The 15,674-nt window shown below is 38.8% G+C and overlaps 1 protein-coding gene across 4 annotated transcripts in view; it reads right to left on the bottom strand.

Moving 5' to 3' along the window:
* The window catches only part of RB1 (RB transcriptional corepressor 1), a 73,590-nt gene that overhangs the window by 30,955 nt on the left and 26,961 nt on the right, over positions 1-15,674 (bottom strand). For all 4 annotated transcript variants that reach the window (XM_075709034.1, XM_075709043.1, XM_075709057.1 and 1 more), the window contains 6 exons: positions 15,152-15,239; positions 14,392-14,508; positions 13,645-13,701; positions 13,526-13,557; positions 13,372-13,448; positions 12,959-13,161 (listed from right to left, as the gene is read on the bottom strand). In XM_075709034.1, the coding sequence (XP_075565149.1) occupies positions 12,959-13,161; positions 13,372-13,448; positions 13,526-13,557; positions 13,645-13,701; positions 14,392-14,508; positions 15,152-15,239 (574 nt within the window). The remainder of the gene's footprint in view (positions 1-12,958; positions 13,162-13,371; positions 13,449-13,525; positions 13,558-13,644; positions 13,702-14,391; positions 14,509-15,151; positions 15,240-15,674) is intronic.

The following is a 15,674-nucleotide window of genomic DNA, read 5'->3' as shown; positions in this document are numbered from 1 at the left end:
TTTTCTTCTCACCTCTGTCTCAGATGTCTGTGTAATTAAAATAACCTCTGATGACTGTAGTTAGTGCTTTAGGTACAGTACCACTTTAATAAACTCTTTTGTGAGAAGTTCTTCAACTCAACACGACTTTTGAGCAAAATAACATCCTCCAAATAAGGTAATTCAATTTCAAACTAGTAGTTTCTTAGAAAAACATGACCTTTGCTAAGAAATGAGCATGTGCACCAACCCAAATATTTCTTATAGGAAACTAGTCCCGTAAAGAAATTCAAGACACAGTAATTTTTAGAATGAAACTTCCTCTCAACTTTGTGTCCTAGAAACAGTTTTAACATATGCATTTAAAATTTCAAATGCTATTTTCTTACAAACTTTAGAAAGTATAAAAATAAATTCCTTGGGGCTATGTGCTGGCAAAATTAATCGAGACACTTTGAAAAGTCAAAGCCATGTAAGAGGAGAAATTACGTATGTTACTGTTACAAACAGGAACATATAGATGAGAGCGCCTTAAAACATCCTGCTATGTATGTTTCCCAGCTATTAAAACATTATGTACATTTTCTGCAAACTTCATTTAACATCGCTGTAAAAATAAATAAATATTTAAATGATAAAAGTAAGTAGTAAGTGTTGGATTTTTCCTCCCCAAAAACAATGGAGTCAAGAATAAGAACTGAGTTAAAATGAATTTGCACTTTAGATTTAGGGCAGTCAGTTGCCAGACAGATACAGCACTGAGGCATTTTTACCTCCTGGCGGTAGACAGAAGCGCAAATCAATGTTGGAGAAAATGCATATTGAGCTGTCAGAGAATATGATATGTTATCTGGTTAAGGCTACTTCCCTTTGCAAAGCTTTTGCTTAATTGTTGTAAGTCAACTGTACATTGCCTGCTACTACTGGAAAATGAAGTTACTCAAAGACTGCTAGAAACTAATGTCAACTGAATTTTAAATTTACCAGCTTTTTAAATCTTTATCCACACAACCTATGAAAGGAAAATTCAAATAGTACAAGCGTAAGCCACAAAGATAGCATAGATAAGAATGTCTGCATAATATTTGAAAACAGGCAGTTATCTTAGCTGGGAATCCTAAACTCTTCTGATTTGTACCTGGCTTCAGAAAAATGCACAAAACCCCCAGCATGAGTAGAAATTCTGTACATTTTCCATATGCCACTGCAAATCCAAAGTTCAAAAGCTAGATACGCATCTCTAATGCCTCAATGCATCTCTCTCTAAAGAGCCTGTTTAATATTAGACTCCCTCCAAAGACTTTGAGACTAAAGCTCTTAATGTCACTGCTGGGCTATGTTTCTAGGCTACTACTCTCCCTGAGCTTGGCAAAGCTGTTACTCGGTTGAGTGACAATTTATTCAGCAGTGCCTCTCCATTACAGCAGCAAACACCCCGGAGCCTCACCCTGATAAAGAGAAGCTGCTCTTTCTGAGATTACGAAACGGCGGCGGGGGGGGGGGGGGACCCAACAAAAAAAACACAAAAAACCACTGACTTAAAAGCAGAACAAGCAGATAAAGTCCCATGTATGGGTACTCCCCTTAAAACCAGACTTTCCTTGGTGTAGTAGCTCAAAGAACCCGTGGAAGCACGAAGTGTAGCTCTTTCTGCCTTGCACTTACTCTCCAGGGCAGTAGCTTCTGCTTTTTGCAATAGCATAGTGCAACACAGTACAATAGCTTTCTGACCAGTTAACAGCTTGGTATCTCGAAACTGAGGAAGGTTTATATCTTTTATTATTAAACATACTTCACTCTTTCCATGGTCAGGGGGGGATGACATGGACACGGACCACAGTCAAAAAAGCAACATCTGTAATTTAGAGAATCTGACCATTACTTGAGAAATTCCTGATCTGACTCATTCAGAAGGGAGGGAGTGAACCTGTACCTCCCACAAGAAGATGATATAAAGCCAAGCTACCAGCTACTCAGGACTGGACAAAGTTTTCTCTGCCTTTTCTGGTTCTGCAACAAGATTATCCTGGAGAGCTGTGGATGGAGCAATGCTTTCTCTGGTCCATTCCTGAATAGCCGCACTCCTTCCCTGTGCTCCTGCCTTTGATACCAACTCTTCTGTCTCTCTGGTAAGAGCTTATGCCAAAATTTAAATCTAGATGAGGAGTTACACTCGTAAGTCATGCCTAGGCATCTCAAATAAAAAGGGCTTATATTGTCAGAGCTCCCGAGCATCTGAATGTGTTGCATCCAGTACTTCCTACAAGTACATTATTTTTACTCATATGCCTATGTGGGGGGTTAGGAGTTCAGTTTTAGGATCAACACTTACAGACTTGTTCGTTGTAGTCTGGGTTCTTCATCTACAGAGTGCAGATACTGCACACTTACCATAAAAATACCTCCAAACTTTTATTTCTTAAGAAAGCAACCTCAGTCATAGAAATGCAAAGATTGAAAAAGAGCTCACGAGATCAGGTAGCAGATACAAATGGCTGTACTGGATCAGACCCCAAACATTCAGCTAATCTACAATCCTGCCTCCAACAGTGGCCAAGGCTGGATGCCTGGGGAAGACGACAACAGTAGGAGAGGCATACAAGGCTTTCTCTCCTTCAAGTGCTGTCCCACTTCACCAGTTGTATCTCAGGACTTTCTGGGTCAGATGTGTTTGTGTTCAGCAACACTGAATTTTTTTTCTTCCATGAGCTTATCCTGTCTCCCTTTTAACTCATGTAAATTTTTTAACATCCACAGCACTCCGCAGCAAAAAGTTGACGTGTGTGTGTGTGTAGGGGGAGCAAAACTAAAAAAAAAAAAAAAAAATCCACTAGTTTCATTACTGCCTCCTCATTTCTTTTGGAAGAGGCAAGGAGCACTTGATTGCCATTCAGCCTTTCCGTATCACTCCTGATTATACAGTCTTCCATCATCTCTAACAAACGAGAAAGTGATTTTCATTTCTAATTTCAACCAGCATCATTGCCAAAGATGAGATTTTCACAATTACATAAAGAACTCAGCTAAAATTACCGTGAACCCAGTGAGGTTCACTGAAACTGGTAATTTTGAAAATCCCACTTGAGCATAGCATTCTCTAGCATTATTTATTCTTCCAAGTTATTTTCTAGGAGTTTTATCAATGAAGAGCAATTTGTTCATACTTTCCCAGTGGTAAATTTAATATTATAAGGTTCTTGCACTTGGGCAGACCTGTAAATCCTGACAAGTTCCCTTTTTTGCTAGACTATTATCATTTATACCTCAGGGTTACTGGCATTTGAGCATCACTGACAAAATGAAAGGGGATACATTTCAGAAGCTAAGGCAAAATGTAAATCAGAATGATTCTAAATCTAGAAGTTGTAAATGCCTTGACTGCATTTGTTATCCAATTATCAGAGTGCTGAAAAAATTGTATAAACACAACTGACAATCACTGCATTAGCACGTTTTCAGAATGTACTCAATAGAGCTCATTTAAGATGAATGCAAATTCAGAAAGCCATGCTTGCACAGTCTAATACTTCTGCAAGAAGTTGGATGGAGAAGTTTGTTCTAATCCTCTAATTCTGCTTTGATGCTGAAGCAATCTGTAGCCTTTCATATGTATCACACCCCCCCCCCATCCAGTTCCTGTTATACAACTGCTTATAAAGCAAGCCCAGTTTTTCCTGTAAGAAAACTCAACTTATCACAAAATTAAAACAAACAGAAAGAACCCTGCACACATCATCTGGTCTTCTATAAAAACTACCATTTTGCTGGAAAACTAAGAATTCCAGAAATAAGAATTTAGATTTAAAATTATTTTTTCTATTTAACAAGCAGTCTGTCCACTCTAGTTATAACAAAACTAAAAGCTGTCCTGCACTAAGTTTTCCACAGTTTAAACATGAGAATCAAACCACAAGCAATGACAAAGGAAGGCCTCTAACAAGAAGTTCCTATCTTTTTATGAAGAGACATAAGAATACTTTTACACACACACAGCTGTAAGATTTGCCCTAACTCCATATTTTTAAACAGTGAGTTGCTGCCTTAAAGGAAAAAAATTCTTAAATAACAATGCTAGTAACAGGAGGCACCTGAAATTAGTGCCATTATCTTGGGAGTGACAGTAAGTCTATCTCACATGAAAACAATGGTGGCTGTGTTAACTGTCCCGCTTTTCAGATTAATTCTGCAAAAATTGCTGCTTTATGAAAGGAAGTCAATCGTACAAATTAGTTGCAAGTCTTCACAGTTCTGTAAAATTATGCAACATTAGACCTACTAATTTTTGGAAGTTCATCCTGGTAAGCACTTTCTAAAAGCAACTATTAACATAATAAAAACTGAAGACACTCCTGGTCACTAAGGAGTGACAGTGGATTAGAAAAACTTACCATTCATCACAGCATCAAGAACTACACTGGACTAAAGTTGGAAGCATCTATAATAAAACTTTGATGCTGTTATGAAGTAGTGAAAAAAGTACCCAGAGCATTGCAGATATTTCTTAATGGAGAAATTTGTTAAGTATATAGCAAAACATGGCAAAAACCAGAATACAGATGGTGAAGCAAGTACCAAAATATCTCCCTTTCCAACCCAAACAAAAATATCTTTCATTAATGACACCAAATAAAAAAACTCTTGGTCTACTTGTTTACTTAAGTTATTTAACACTTCTTATATGTGAAAGAAACTTTACCATTTATACTGCATGCTCATATTGTGTTTCATATGCTTCTGTGGGTGGGTAAGTGAAAAAAAAAAAAAAAAAAAATCAGCAGCTACTTCTGTCCAGATAAGATCTGTAACTTCCTCTGAGCTGCTGGAAGGTACAACAGGCACAGGTAGACCATGCCAAGCACAGGCTCTGTTCTGGGCAGGCTAACTCCCGAACAGGGAGGACAGGGTGATGACAGTTCAGGTACTTACCCAAGCCAAGTTCAGACTAGGTAGTCTGACTGGGTAAGGCTGAAGTCTCTGCTCAGGGGTTCAGGAGAACATCACGCACACAGGTCCAGATGTTAGTGGCACAGTGCTCAGCTGTACCATAGGCACTTCCCAGCCTGCACCTAAGCCTTTCTGACAAGCAAACCCAAACCGAATTAAGAGCTTCAACAAAACCTAGAGGGATTACCTTTCTGGAGGATGGTGAACACTATGCCCACTCAACAGTTGTGAACAGGGGGATCCTCATCCCTGACAAGGACTTTTTATTACTGGAAAGTTACTGTAAGACATACACTCAGCGATACAAACATGTAACTGAAATGCCATACATTTATACAATATAAAAGCAGGCACAAAAGCACTTATTTGTCTTACCAAAAAAAAAAAAAAACAACCCAAACCCATGCAATTATGCATGCAATAACTTAAAAGAAAATGTAGCAAGCACAAACACAAAACCCAATGTCCAATGACATATAATTTGGCAGTTTGAGTTTGACAAGATACTGTTATCTCCTTAACAGCTTGAAAATTGAGCATGTAGCTGAAAAAAACCCCCCACATTAGAATGTTTGTTTGGCACCTACTTTGCTTCCTAACAGAAGCTAATTCTATCTTCCGTAGAAAAGTTAACTATGGAATGGGTCAAATAACACAGCAATAAGGATAAAAGAGCAATAAAAGCTTATAATAGTTATTCAGGACTGTGACTCAGATAAAATAAGACAAAACCCAAAACACTTCATTCTACCCATTTCACCAGTTTTGTTTCACTATAAAGATTTACAAAACTACAAAGTTAGAGAGCATAATCCCAACCAAGGAAGAAGCAGCAGGGATAGAGCTGCAGAATTTAACCCAAGCCTTATTTATTTTTGTATTTAAGGAGACAGCCACATCAAATTTGCCCCAATTCAGCAAGATTTTACAAAATTAAAGAACTGCAAGTATATCTCTCTGAATTCTAATATACTTTTTTCTCATGGGCAACCTTTAAAAATTCCTACAGAGTATTTGCAATGCAGATATTGCAATGCTGCAGAATGAAAAGCTGATGTTCAAACTACCTAGAAACAGAGTAGGACTAAAATGAAAGTCCTACAGCCGTGGTATGACCACCAAAACATTAGACAATATAAAGAAAACTTGAAAAGCAAGGATTCCGAGAAAAGGATTTCACTATTTTTTGTTAAAATGTTACTAATAATCAGGGCAACCTTAAGGAAAAAAAAAAAGACTAAAAGTATATCATGTTAACCAAGTGTTATTTCTGTGCATAACTCTACTTGGGACCAGTGTAGACACAGGCAAGCTATCTTTATACTGCACCAACAGAGCTGCAAGCTCCACTGAGCACAGGCTACAAAACCCAGCTCCCTATTACAGCTGTAAATCTATAGCCAGAAATGTCATGACACGTCCCCTGCTTCTGTAGCCACACTAGTAAAGTAAATGACCTCCGCATGAACAGAAACCACAACAGTGATGATAGGTGAGATCTATAGCACAAGCAGTCACCTAAAGCAAAACTAGGCATAATTAAATAACTACCTCATGTTAATATCCCCTTAATGCTGAAAGGAAGGGGAAAATGCAGTTATGAAGACTAATATTAAGCTTATGATTCACTTCTACTAACCTTAACAGACAAACATTATACATCCAGTTTACGTTTGCCATTGAGACACATGCACTACAGTGAGTGGAGAGAGGTTACCTTCAAAAAGTGAATAATCCCATTGTAAAATACCGGTTTAAGATAAATAGAATGATTTGCTTTCTGGAAGTGCAGCTCTGTCTCAAGTATAGAGGGATCCTAAATACCTAAGTTACAGAAGTCTAACAAGGTAGAGAAACTCTTTAAAGCAGTAGAAAAAGTAGAGAAAAACTTAAATCCTTAATCAAGAATGGCATCCAAATTTCACAGAATGAAAACTCCACATAGCTGCTGCGTCTTAGGTAATCCCTTTGGTCATGTTTTTACTTGAATCAAAATAGCATCTTAAGGGTTGGGCTGACTTTGTATACCTGCAACAGGTAAGTCCATTAATGCGCTAACATAACCAGTATCTTACAACCCTAAAGAGTGTTTTGTACACTTGGTGAGTGCCTACCAAGAAGTGAACACATTGCCAGCACAGACAAAAGCAGGAAATGCAGGACCTCGGCTTTCAGTGTTCTGGTTTCTCTTCCAGTAGCCTAGAGGATTTGCTCAACTGGTACCACCCAAGCATGAATAACAGCTTGAGTCATCTTCACGATAAATAGGAGTGGCAGGGAAGACTTTCAAAGTGATGGTGCAGACAGTGAAGACTATCGTTCAGTATTCTTCCTGGTTTTTCAATTTGCCTTCAGCTGTTAAGGCAGATAAAAGTTTCAAGCCTCAAAAATAACACCACCATTTCTATAAAAGGAAACTCTTCAGGAGTACTAGAAAGGCATGGGAGAAACACTTTTACATATTTTATTTATGCATTTATTTAAAAAGTGTGTCTGTGTGTATATTTACTTAAACTAAAAAAAAAAGCATATAAACATATATATATTTATATGATACTCCATGGTATATCCACAAATACCCAAAGAGCAACCATCTTACAGATTTCTAAGAATGTGTCTTGTATCACAAAGGCAAAGTCGTAGAAGGCTTTCCAGCCACAGCTGTGACAACTGAAGTGTCAGAGCTAATTCATTACCTTTAAAAAAAAAAAAAAAAAAAAAAAAAAAAAAGCACATGCAGCAGAACCAGTATGATCCTGTAGCACGATATCGCTGTCATGCCAAGCAGCAGTAGTGGCAGTGACCTCTCATCACACACACACTTCTGGAACACACTCATGATGCAAGCAGAAATATATTTAGTATGTACAGACAGAAAACCTCAAATCAGTTCTCAGTTCCTTCTTTAAGGTTAAAGCTGCACCCTCCTAACATAACTTTTTCAAAAGGAGCATGGTGAGCACGTGAAACGGCATAGTTTGGTGGCCCTCAGCACACTTTTTCCTCTGTAAGAAAAACCCTAGAAAATTCCATATTAGAACTCATTGTCCATAGCAACCTCCATGCTGAAGCAGGATACTAGGTGCCTAAAATCCAGAAGATCACAGGAGATGGGTGATGTCTGCAAGAGCAATCTGATGCCTGCAATTCCTGAGGTGCCTGTCTTTACACCAGTGAAGTTTCCTACATGGTTCAGATCCTGCCAGTGAGCGTGCTTGCAAATGCTGTCATTCTGCATTTTTTTGTGCCTAAGGCTGTCCCTCATTCACAAATTAGGTATTCCTGTATCTAAGGAAAGGGAAAATTTAGTAGGCATGGAAGGAGTATGTCTGACATACACTACCTTTTCTAAGAGAAACTGTCTGCTGTGCAGGAACACACACAACTGCTGGAGCCTTGAGGAAAGACAGTAAGGGAAGGTGTGACTCCTGTGTCAGCACTGAAGTTACTCACGTGGTTGCACCCACGACTATGTACTTGGTAACACGAGCCACAACCTGTCCTAAGGCCTTCGGGGCAAGTGGCAAACCACAGCTTGCACCGACACAGCTAAACTTTCTCCACTTCTAATCCATACCAGCAGTTGAAAATAGTCCCTGAGCTGCATCACGCCCCAAATCTTGCCTAGGCGTTGTCCAGAGGAGTGCTGACAAAAGCCAAAACATGCCAGGGAACACGTCACTGATGAAACACCACCAATGACTGTGGGGCAACACTCAAGGCCGAACTATTGTCCCTGAGTTGCTAGTAGTACCAACATGACCCCAATACAGAGTTCTTGCCGCCTGGCCTTACTTGGCTGCCTGTCAACAAGGTTTTAGAGTCATTCTTCTAATACAGAAGTAAACAATTTATCCAGTAACCTATTGTATAAAATGTTGACAGTATGACCATTCCTACTTCTTCCAGTTTTAAAAGGAATGACTTAAGACATCAAAATCAAACAGAGGACTTCAAGCTCCATGTAGACATCTACCTCCAGAAGAGCTGTAGGGCTTCAGACATAAACCTAACAGAAAGCACTGCTGAGAAGGATACATACCACAAGAAAATATACTAACTCCCATTCCAAGATGCTCAGTTCCTCCTTACAAGGAGCACAGAAACCTAATTTTAAATTGTACACTTCATCCAAGGAAACAGGCACTAAGCACTTGAGTATGGTGAGCTCCACAATAACTGTGTCCTTGTACAAGACTAGGAGGCTGCACAGTTAAGCTTGTACTATACCAAATACTAAGGAGTAGTTGCTTACCTGTAACTTCTTACAACTTTACCCTGACCTAGATTTGTCTAACAATTTTTAAGCAAATCTTAACATACCTATTTAATATTTTTCTCCCTACTGCATGATCAAAGTAGGTCTGCTGTTATTCCAGCTTGGTGAGTTTGCCATATTAATGCAATAAAATATATTCTTTGGGAATACAGGGTTTTCCTCAGGAAGGCATTTCTGCCACACTGAGCTGCATGATTTAAAACCAATAGAAGTTTTTGGTGTGGGATGAGGTATCTGAGTACAAATATTAACTACATAGTTAGCTGACAAATACTTATTGCAAACATTGAGTTATGTTAAATCAATGATACATGATAAAACAGTACTGTAGATTCCATTGCAAATGTTTAATTGACAATAGAAACCACAGAGAAGGAAGGAGCGCAGTTTAGGCAACGTTACATGGAAGCGTTATAGACACAGCAAAGTATACTTGCCTACTTGCAATCATATTTTAACCATTAAGAGAAGTAACCTTGCAGAGCCATCTTTATCTTGCATCAGTCTTTAAAACTCTAAACCACATTAAAACTCTAAATAATGACATGTATCAATACCGGTGTTCCTTCTTCCTTTGAAAAATACGAACACCAATCAGGATAGCAAGTGCTGAAGAGCAATACAGCCAAAGAAGGCTACAGTGTCAACAGTGCAATGCACTGCTATGGTTCAACCATGTGGGAAGGAGCCATGTTGGAGAAGTTTGTGGAGAACTGTCTCCCATGGAAGGGACCCCGCACTGGAGCAGGTGAAGAGTGTGAGGAGTCCTCCCCTTGAGGAGGAAGGAGCAGCAGGGACAACATGTTATGAACTGACCACAACCCCCATCCCCCCCACTCATGGGGAGGAGGAGAGAAAATGGGGAGTGAAGTTGAAGCCAGGAAGAAGGGAGGGGTGAGGGGAAGGTGTTTTAAGATTTAGTTTTTATTTCTCATTATCCTACTCTGATGTGACTGGCAACAAATTAAACTGATTTCCCCAAGTCGAGTCTGTTTTGCCCATGACGGTAATTGGGGAGTGATCTCTCCCTGTCCTTATCTCGACCCATGAGCTTTTTGTTATATTTTCTCTCCCCTGTCCAGCTGAGGAGAGGAATGATAGAGCAGCTTTGGTGGGCACCTGGCATCCACCAATTGCTAATTAAGCAGACACTTTGAAAGTCTTGTACGCCATTACATGCTGACAATATCCAGGTAGCGAGAAAACATCCACACAAGGAACTGCAGAAGAATATGGTAAACCACTCCTTCATTCACTAGTTGAACCTTTCTGGGACACCTGACCTCAACAGCCTTGCAAGTCAGCCATGGGAGCATTTTCTCCTGTTGCTAATATGTTAACACTTTTCAAGCTAAACCAGCCAATATTCAGATGTGAGACACAGGTGGATTTTCTGGTCTAGAGGACTCGTGGCTTTACATTTCTATGTGCAGCCTGACAACGTACGGGCCTCAGGTCCTTCCAGGCAGTGAGCCAGAGACTCAGCAACACATTTTAGCACAGATAATGTTTCACTCCTCATCTCCTGAGCCACCACTATGCAGTCTGCTGCTTACAACTCACAGCCTTTCCCTTACGGGCAGCTGGAGGAGGCAATGGAGGCCAGTGCAGAATCATAGGGTGCCTGCACACCGGCTCCAAGCACCTGTAGGTGGCTGCCACAGCTTCCCCCAGCTTTTGAGGGAACCCTGCTGTGCCCTCTAGTGACAAACCTCTGGCAAGAGGAGACTGTGGACTGTCCTGTACCTGGGGAGATCCAGGTGAGACACAACACACAGGTCAGTGAAGCAGAAGGACCCTTGGATACGTGCACTGCACATTCCTTTTTATCCCCTCTGCTGTAGTCCGCTCCATGTATCTTACTGGCACTAGATGATTGTTGTAGGTCCCGTCCAACTGAACTATTCTATTCTATTAACACTCAAATCAGCTATATAAGCCATCCCAAAACAGTACCAAACACGTACCTCTGGCAACTCAAGAAAATAGATTCTCTACATTAAAATACATTCAAACAGAGCACTCGGAAAACTTGAAACAATCCCGTGTTTGTTGTTGACGTTATAATTTGTTTCACAAAAGCCTGCAACTACACCCATAATTTTTGAAAACACAATGCTTTGCATTTTCCGGTCTGAAAACCCAAGTCCAAATCAGATTATCTGCATGCGGTGCTTGAATTACTGGGTAGAAACTGGTAGATATGGCTTATTGCTCATCAGTAAGCTGATTTCAAACTCATTTGCAGAAGGTAGTAAGAGCCACTTTTTGCTTGTAGACAGTCAAACTCAGGTATCTGTAGCTCTGCCCTTTGTCCTCTGAATGTTACAATTCTCAAATAAGCACTTTTTATATGCCTGCAAGCTTCTTAAAATACTGCCTGCCTTTTGAAATACTGCCTCATTTTCCTTGTTTCTGTAAGCTCTGGTAAAAGGCTCTCAGCCTCAAGGACTTTCAGGCAGTCTTATCCAAAGAATGGCAAAACCACAGAGAAATTCATACAGCAATGCAGAGGCCATGTGCATTTCCCAAGATACCAAACAAACATGCAAAAGCATTACACAGGGCAAAATTTACACTCTGGTACAGCAGCTATAGCACTGCACCAGAAATCCTGGGGCACACAGAGTGCCATAGTGATGAGTGTGGAGCTGGATACACAAGTCTTGGCTCCCCCAATGGAAAGGTCACCTTCATAAAAGGGCATATTCAGGGAGCTGCCTGACATGTGCCCGTTGACTGTGTTGGCAAAGGAAATCAAGTGGCAAGGGCTGGTCGGCACAAGGCTGTCCACCAGATTCAGACTAAAGCATGGCAATTGCTTCCATGCACCCCTGAGGCCAGACTGTTTCTCCTGAGCTAGAAACCTGAACATGGACGGGGCTCTCGCTGCTTAGGCACAACAGTATTCGCCAAATCCAGGAGTATAACCCCACAGACTGGTAAAGTATCAACTGTACTAGAAAATTGTTGACTTTTCACTCTGAAGTCATACACAAACCAAACACAGATTACCCTGAAAAGAAAACTTGCTTCACGACTAAACTATCCCATTAGCTATGGCATACTGTGTTTTTTAAACTTCCCAGAACTATAAGATACAGGATGGGTTCTTAAATGGTCACTTTATGTCTCACTGGTCAAAATTAGCAGTCTTTATAGTCTCCTGTTTCGTGGCATTAATAGCATATTTTTGGTTTATAAGTAACATACAATATAGAGAAACAATGTTTGATTTACTGAGATCCAGCCTAAAAAACCAGCCCAACCTCCAAGCATTTTATTTTAATGGCACTCAAAAAAACTAAAGTGACTGAAGCACAAAGGACAATGTGACTCAGTATTTTAAGTACTATTAACGAACGTATCTGATGCACAGAACTAAGGCCCTATTGCCAAGCGGGAATAGCAGCTGGATAAAAATTAACTTACAAATAAAAGCAGAGAGTTTATTGCCTTGTCTTTGGCACCAAAATACCGTTTAAGGGTATTACCCTTAAAATTCATGCCAGACTAGTAACATGATGTTGGCTTACAATCACATAAATCAGCAGACCTATGTTGACTTCTTCCTCTGTTATATTCCTTTTTTTCAAAACCTGAAGACATGCCAAAACTAATCTTGTTTTGCTCTTGTAATTTATTTTGCTAGAAATAAATCTCAGCAAGACCACAACTTATAAGGTTGTGTGTGATTTCCTTTTTCTAGATATGCATGTTATACAGGGACAAATACTACTTTAAAGCATTACTTACAGATTGCCAAGCAAGAGACTCCATAATTCGATGCTCACAGCGTTCTAGATGCTTTATCATTTCCCTTGTTAGGCTTGGCTCTGCTTTAATAAAGCTTTCAATCACCTTGTAGAAGTCAAAAGATTTCAAATCAAACACATTGAGAATCCATGGGAAAGACAAGTCTGTTTCAGCACTGGTACCTTCACTTTGTGAAGCATTTCCTGCAGGGAAAACAGACTAAAATTATCAAGAGTGGTACATTCTTTCACTTCTGATGTTTTTTCCTTTTTGTATTTATTGAATCATTGCTAGTTCAGAAATTTCAGTGAGCACTTTTTTTTTTTGCTATTTACTGTATTTTATGTATTAGAACAAATGGCAGTAATTATCAATAAATAACAATGCTATTTAGGACTTTAGATTCAACTTACTGACATATGTAGCCATGACAACCTCAACAGCACATGCCAGAAGAGATGTGTGGAAGACGTTATCATTCAGAAGTTTGCTAAGGAGAAAGAAAGTTATTAATACTTGTCCTAACACTAAAATAGCAGACTTCAATAACAAGTTAGGGACATATACCTGAAATTCTGCACTGAGAGGCGCTCTTCCTCCTGAAATATATAAATCAAACCAAACTTGTAAATATTCTTAGTATTTGTAAATGCAATGCCCGTACTAAGCTACCATACTAAACTTACCGACTTTAGCATAGACTCCATTACTCTGTAATACAGACGTACTCCAAGCTTGTATCTCTGTTAAAAAAAGAAGAAATTCAAGAATCTTACAAGAAGTTCTAACAGACTACAACAGGCAGACTCTCGTATTTTAACAATTCAGAACATTTCCATTTTTTGGAAGAGCCAGTATAAAGAAGTCATTGTCCCCAGTTCCATTTGCCAATAGCACTGGAGAGGCCTCAAAGGCTACTAAGGTTTGTGACTACCCCAACCACATGAAGATTTAATCAAGTGTTTATGTTGATTCACAGCTAACAGGATAACAATCAGGGCTGACAGACAGGAGACTGTCAGGTACAAACTTGGTTGGATTTGTTTTCCAAAATCCTTGCTGAAAGCACAGCTTGCCTACTGATTTTATAAGGAAATGAGTCACCTTTTGCAGTTTTAGGCTAAGTTACCTTAATGAATGCAAATAATTCACTAAATTTATTTTTCCCAGCAATTTTCCCATTCTTCATTAAAGTATTTCCAACATATTTCCACGCCGTTCTATTGCTCCGTATATTTTAAGAAGAATTTGTTGAATACTATCTTTACAGCTCTTTAGAAAAAAATACCTGTCCATTCCTCAAGTTGAAAAGAATATTGTTACTTTTTACCATTATTGATCTGCACTGAAGGAGGACAATCAGTAAGTCAGGTCTCACATTAGCTAGTAGTACCAACAGAGTTCAAATGAGTAATAACGAAAATGCTAGTTACCTGTGAGCCAATTTCAGCACATCCCTGTCCAACTGCTTCAGCAAATTTCTTTTTGAAGACGTGGTCAAGACTTTCCACTCTTTTCAGGATACTATCCTTAGGGTTCACTGTGCAATTCTAAAAGTACAGGAAGGAGGGCAGGGGAAGAAAAGGCAAAGAAAGGTAATTTTACTTCAAAAAAATTTTAATGATCTAATCACATTAGTCCTGTGTCACTTTGGAACATCTCTCAATCAGCTCATCAGCATAAATAAAAGTAGAGTATTTAAAAAAAGATAGAATCACTGTATACGTTCAACAATTTCCAGTAACTACAACTTCATGTCTCACATGCAACTAGCTGCAACTAGCCCAACTAATAGGCAAGTAGTACCATCGACGTTAATGTCTTTAAAGTTAGAAATATGCTTAAGTTGCTGAATGTGGACATGAGATCCTCTGACTACATCCTCCTTCTCTTCTTTGTCTCCCTTTTATATCCCCTTCTTTTTCCATCTGATGCATACATAAATAAATCATAATATTTAGTGCAGTACCAAAAATATTTAAGAACTTATAATGTTCCACTACACATCAGTTAGATAGAAGCGCTTTCTAAAATGAGTAATTACATTTAAACCATCCCAATAAAAATTTACTCCTTCAAAAAATGGTCGTTAATAAAGAAGTTTCCCAAAATGTGCATCAGATCTATAGGTGTATATTTTACTTGAATGATAATTCCAAGAATCTTTCACAAATCTTCCTTCTAGTCACTTACATTGAAATACATGATGAGAGTATCTGATGGTTTATCAGTTGCTGAGTTTAAAATCATAATCAGTTGCTGAATGTTATTCATTACAGCTCTGGAAAAATACAATAAAACGCATAATAAACATTAAGGTTGGCTTGACAGTTTTCAGAAACTGAACAGCAATCCTACAAACAAACAAAAAAAATTATTATTTTAGTTCTCACCCCAGTTATCAAACAACCTGCTGGGAAAAACTGTTGTACTGTGGTAACCACTGTGAATTCTAATAATCTAATTTATCTAATCATCTAATTATTAGAATGATTACAATCCATAAGTAAATAACCAAAAGAACATAAATTAATTAATAAACACTAACAAGAACTTTTAAAAGCAATGAAATGGTAGAATTGCAATCTTTGTGTGTGAAAATATTCAGTAAAATCAAGCGACTCCCTAACAAAAAAACTCTTTGGCTTTTGTACAAAAATAATACAGAAGACTGGTGAACAAAGACAGCTTTCATGTTTCAAGTCACCTGTTCACA

Source organism: Pelecanus crispus, chromosome 1 (genome assembly GCF_030463565.1).
Source record: "Pelecanus crispus isolate bPelCri1 chromosome 1, bPelCri1.pri, whole genome shotgun sequence".
In the NCBI taxonomy this organism is placed as follows: Eukaryota; Metazoa; Chordata; class Aves; order Pelecaniformes; family Pelecanidae; genus Pelecanus; species Pelecanus crispus.
The sequence above is the reverse complement of the archived record's forward strand: the minus strand, read 5'-3'. Positions and strand labels throughout refer to the sequence as shown.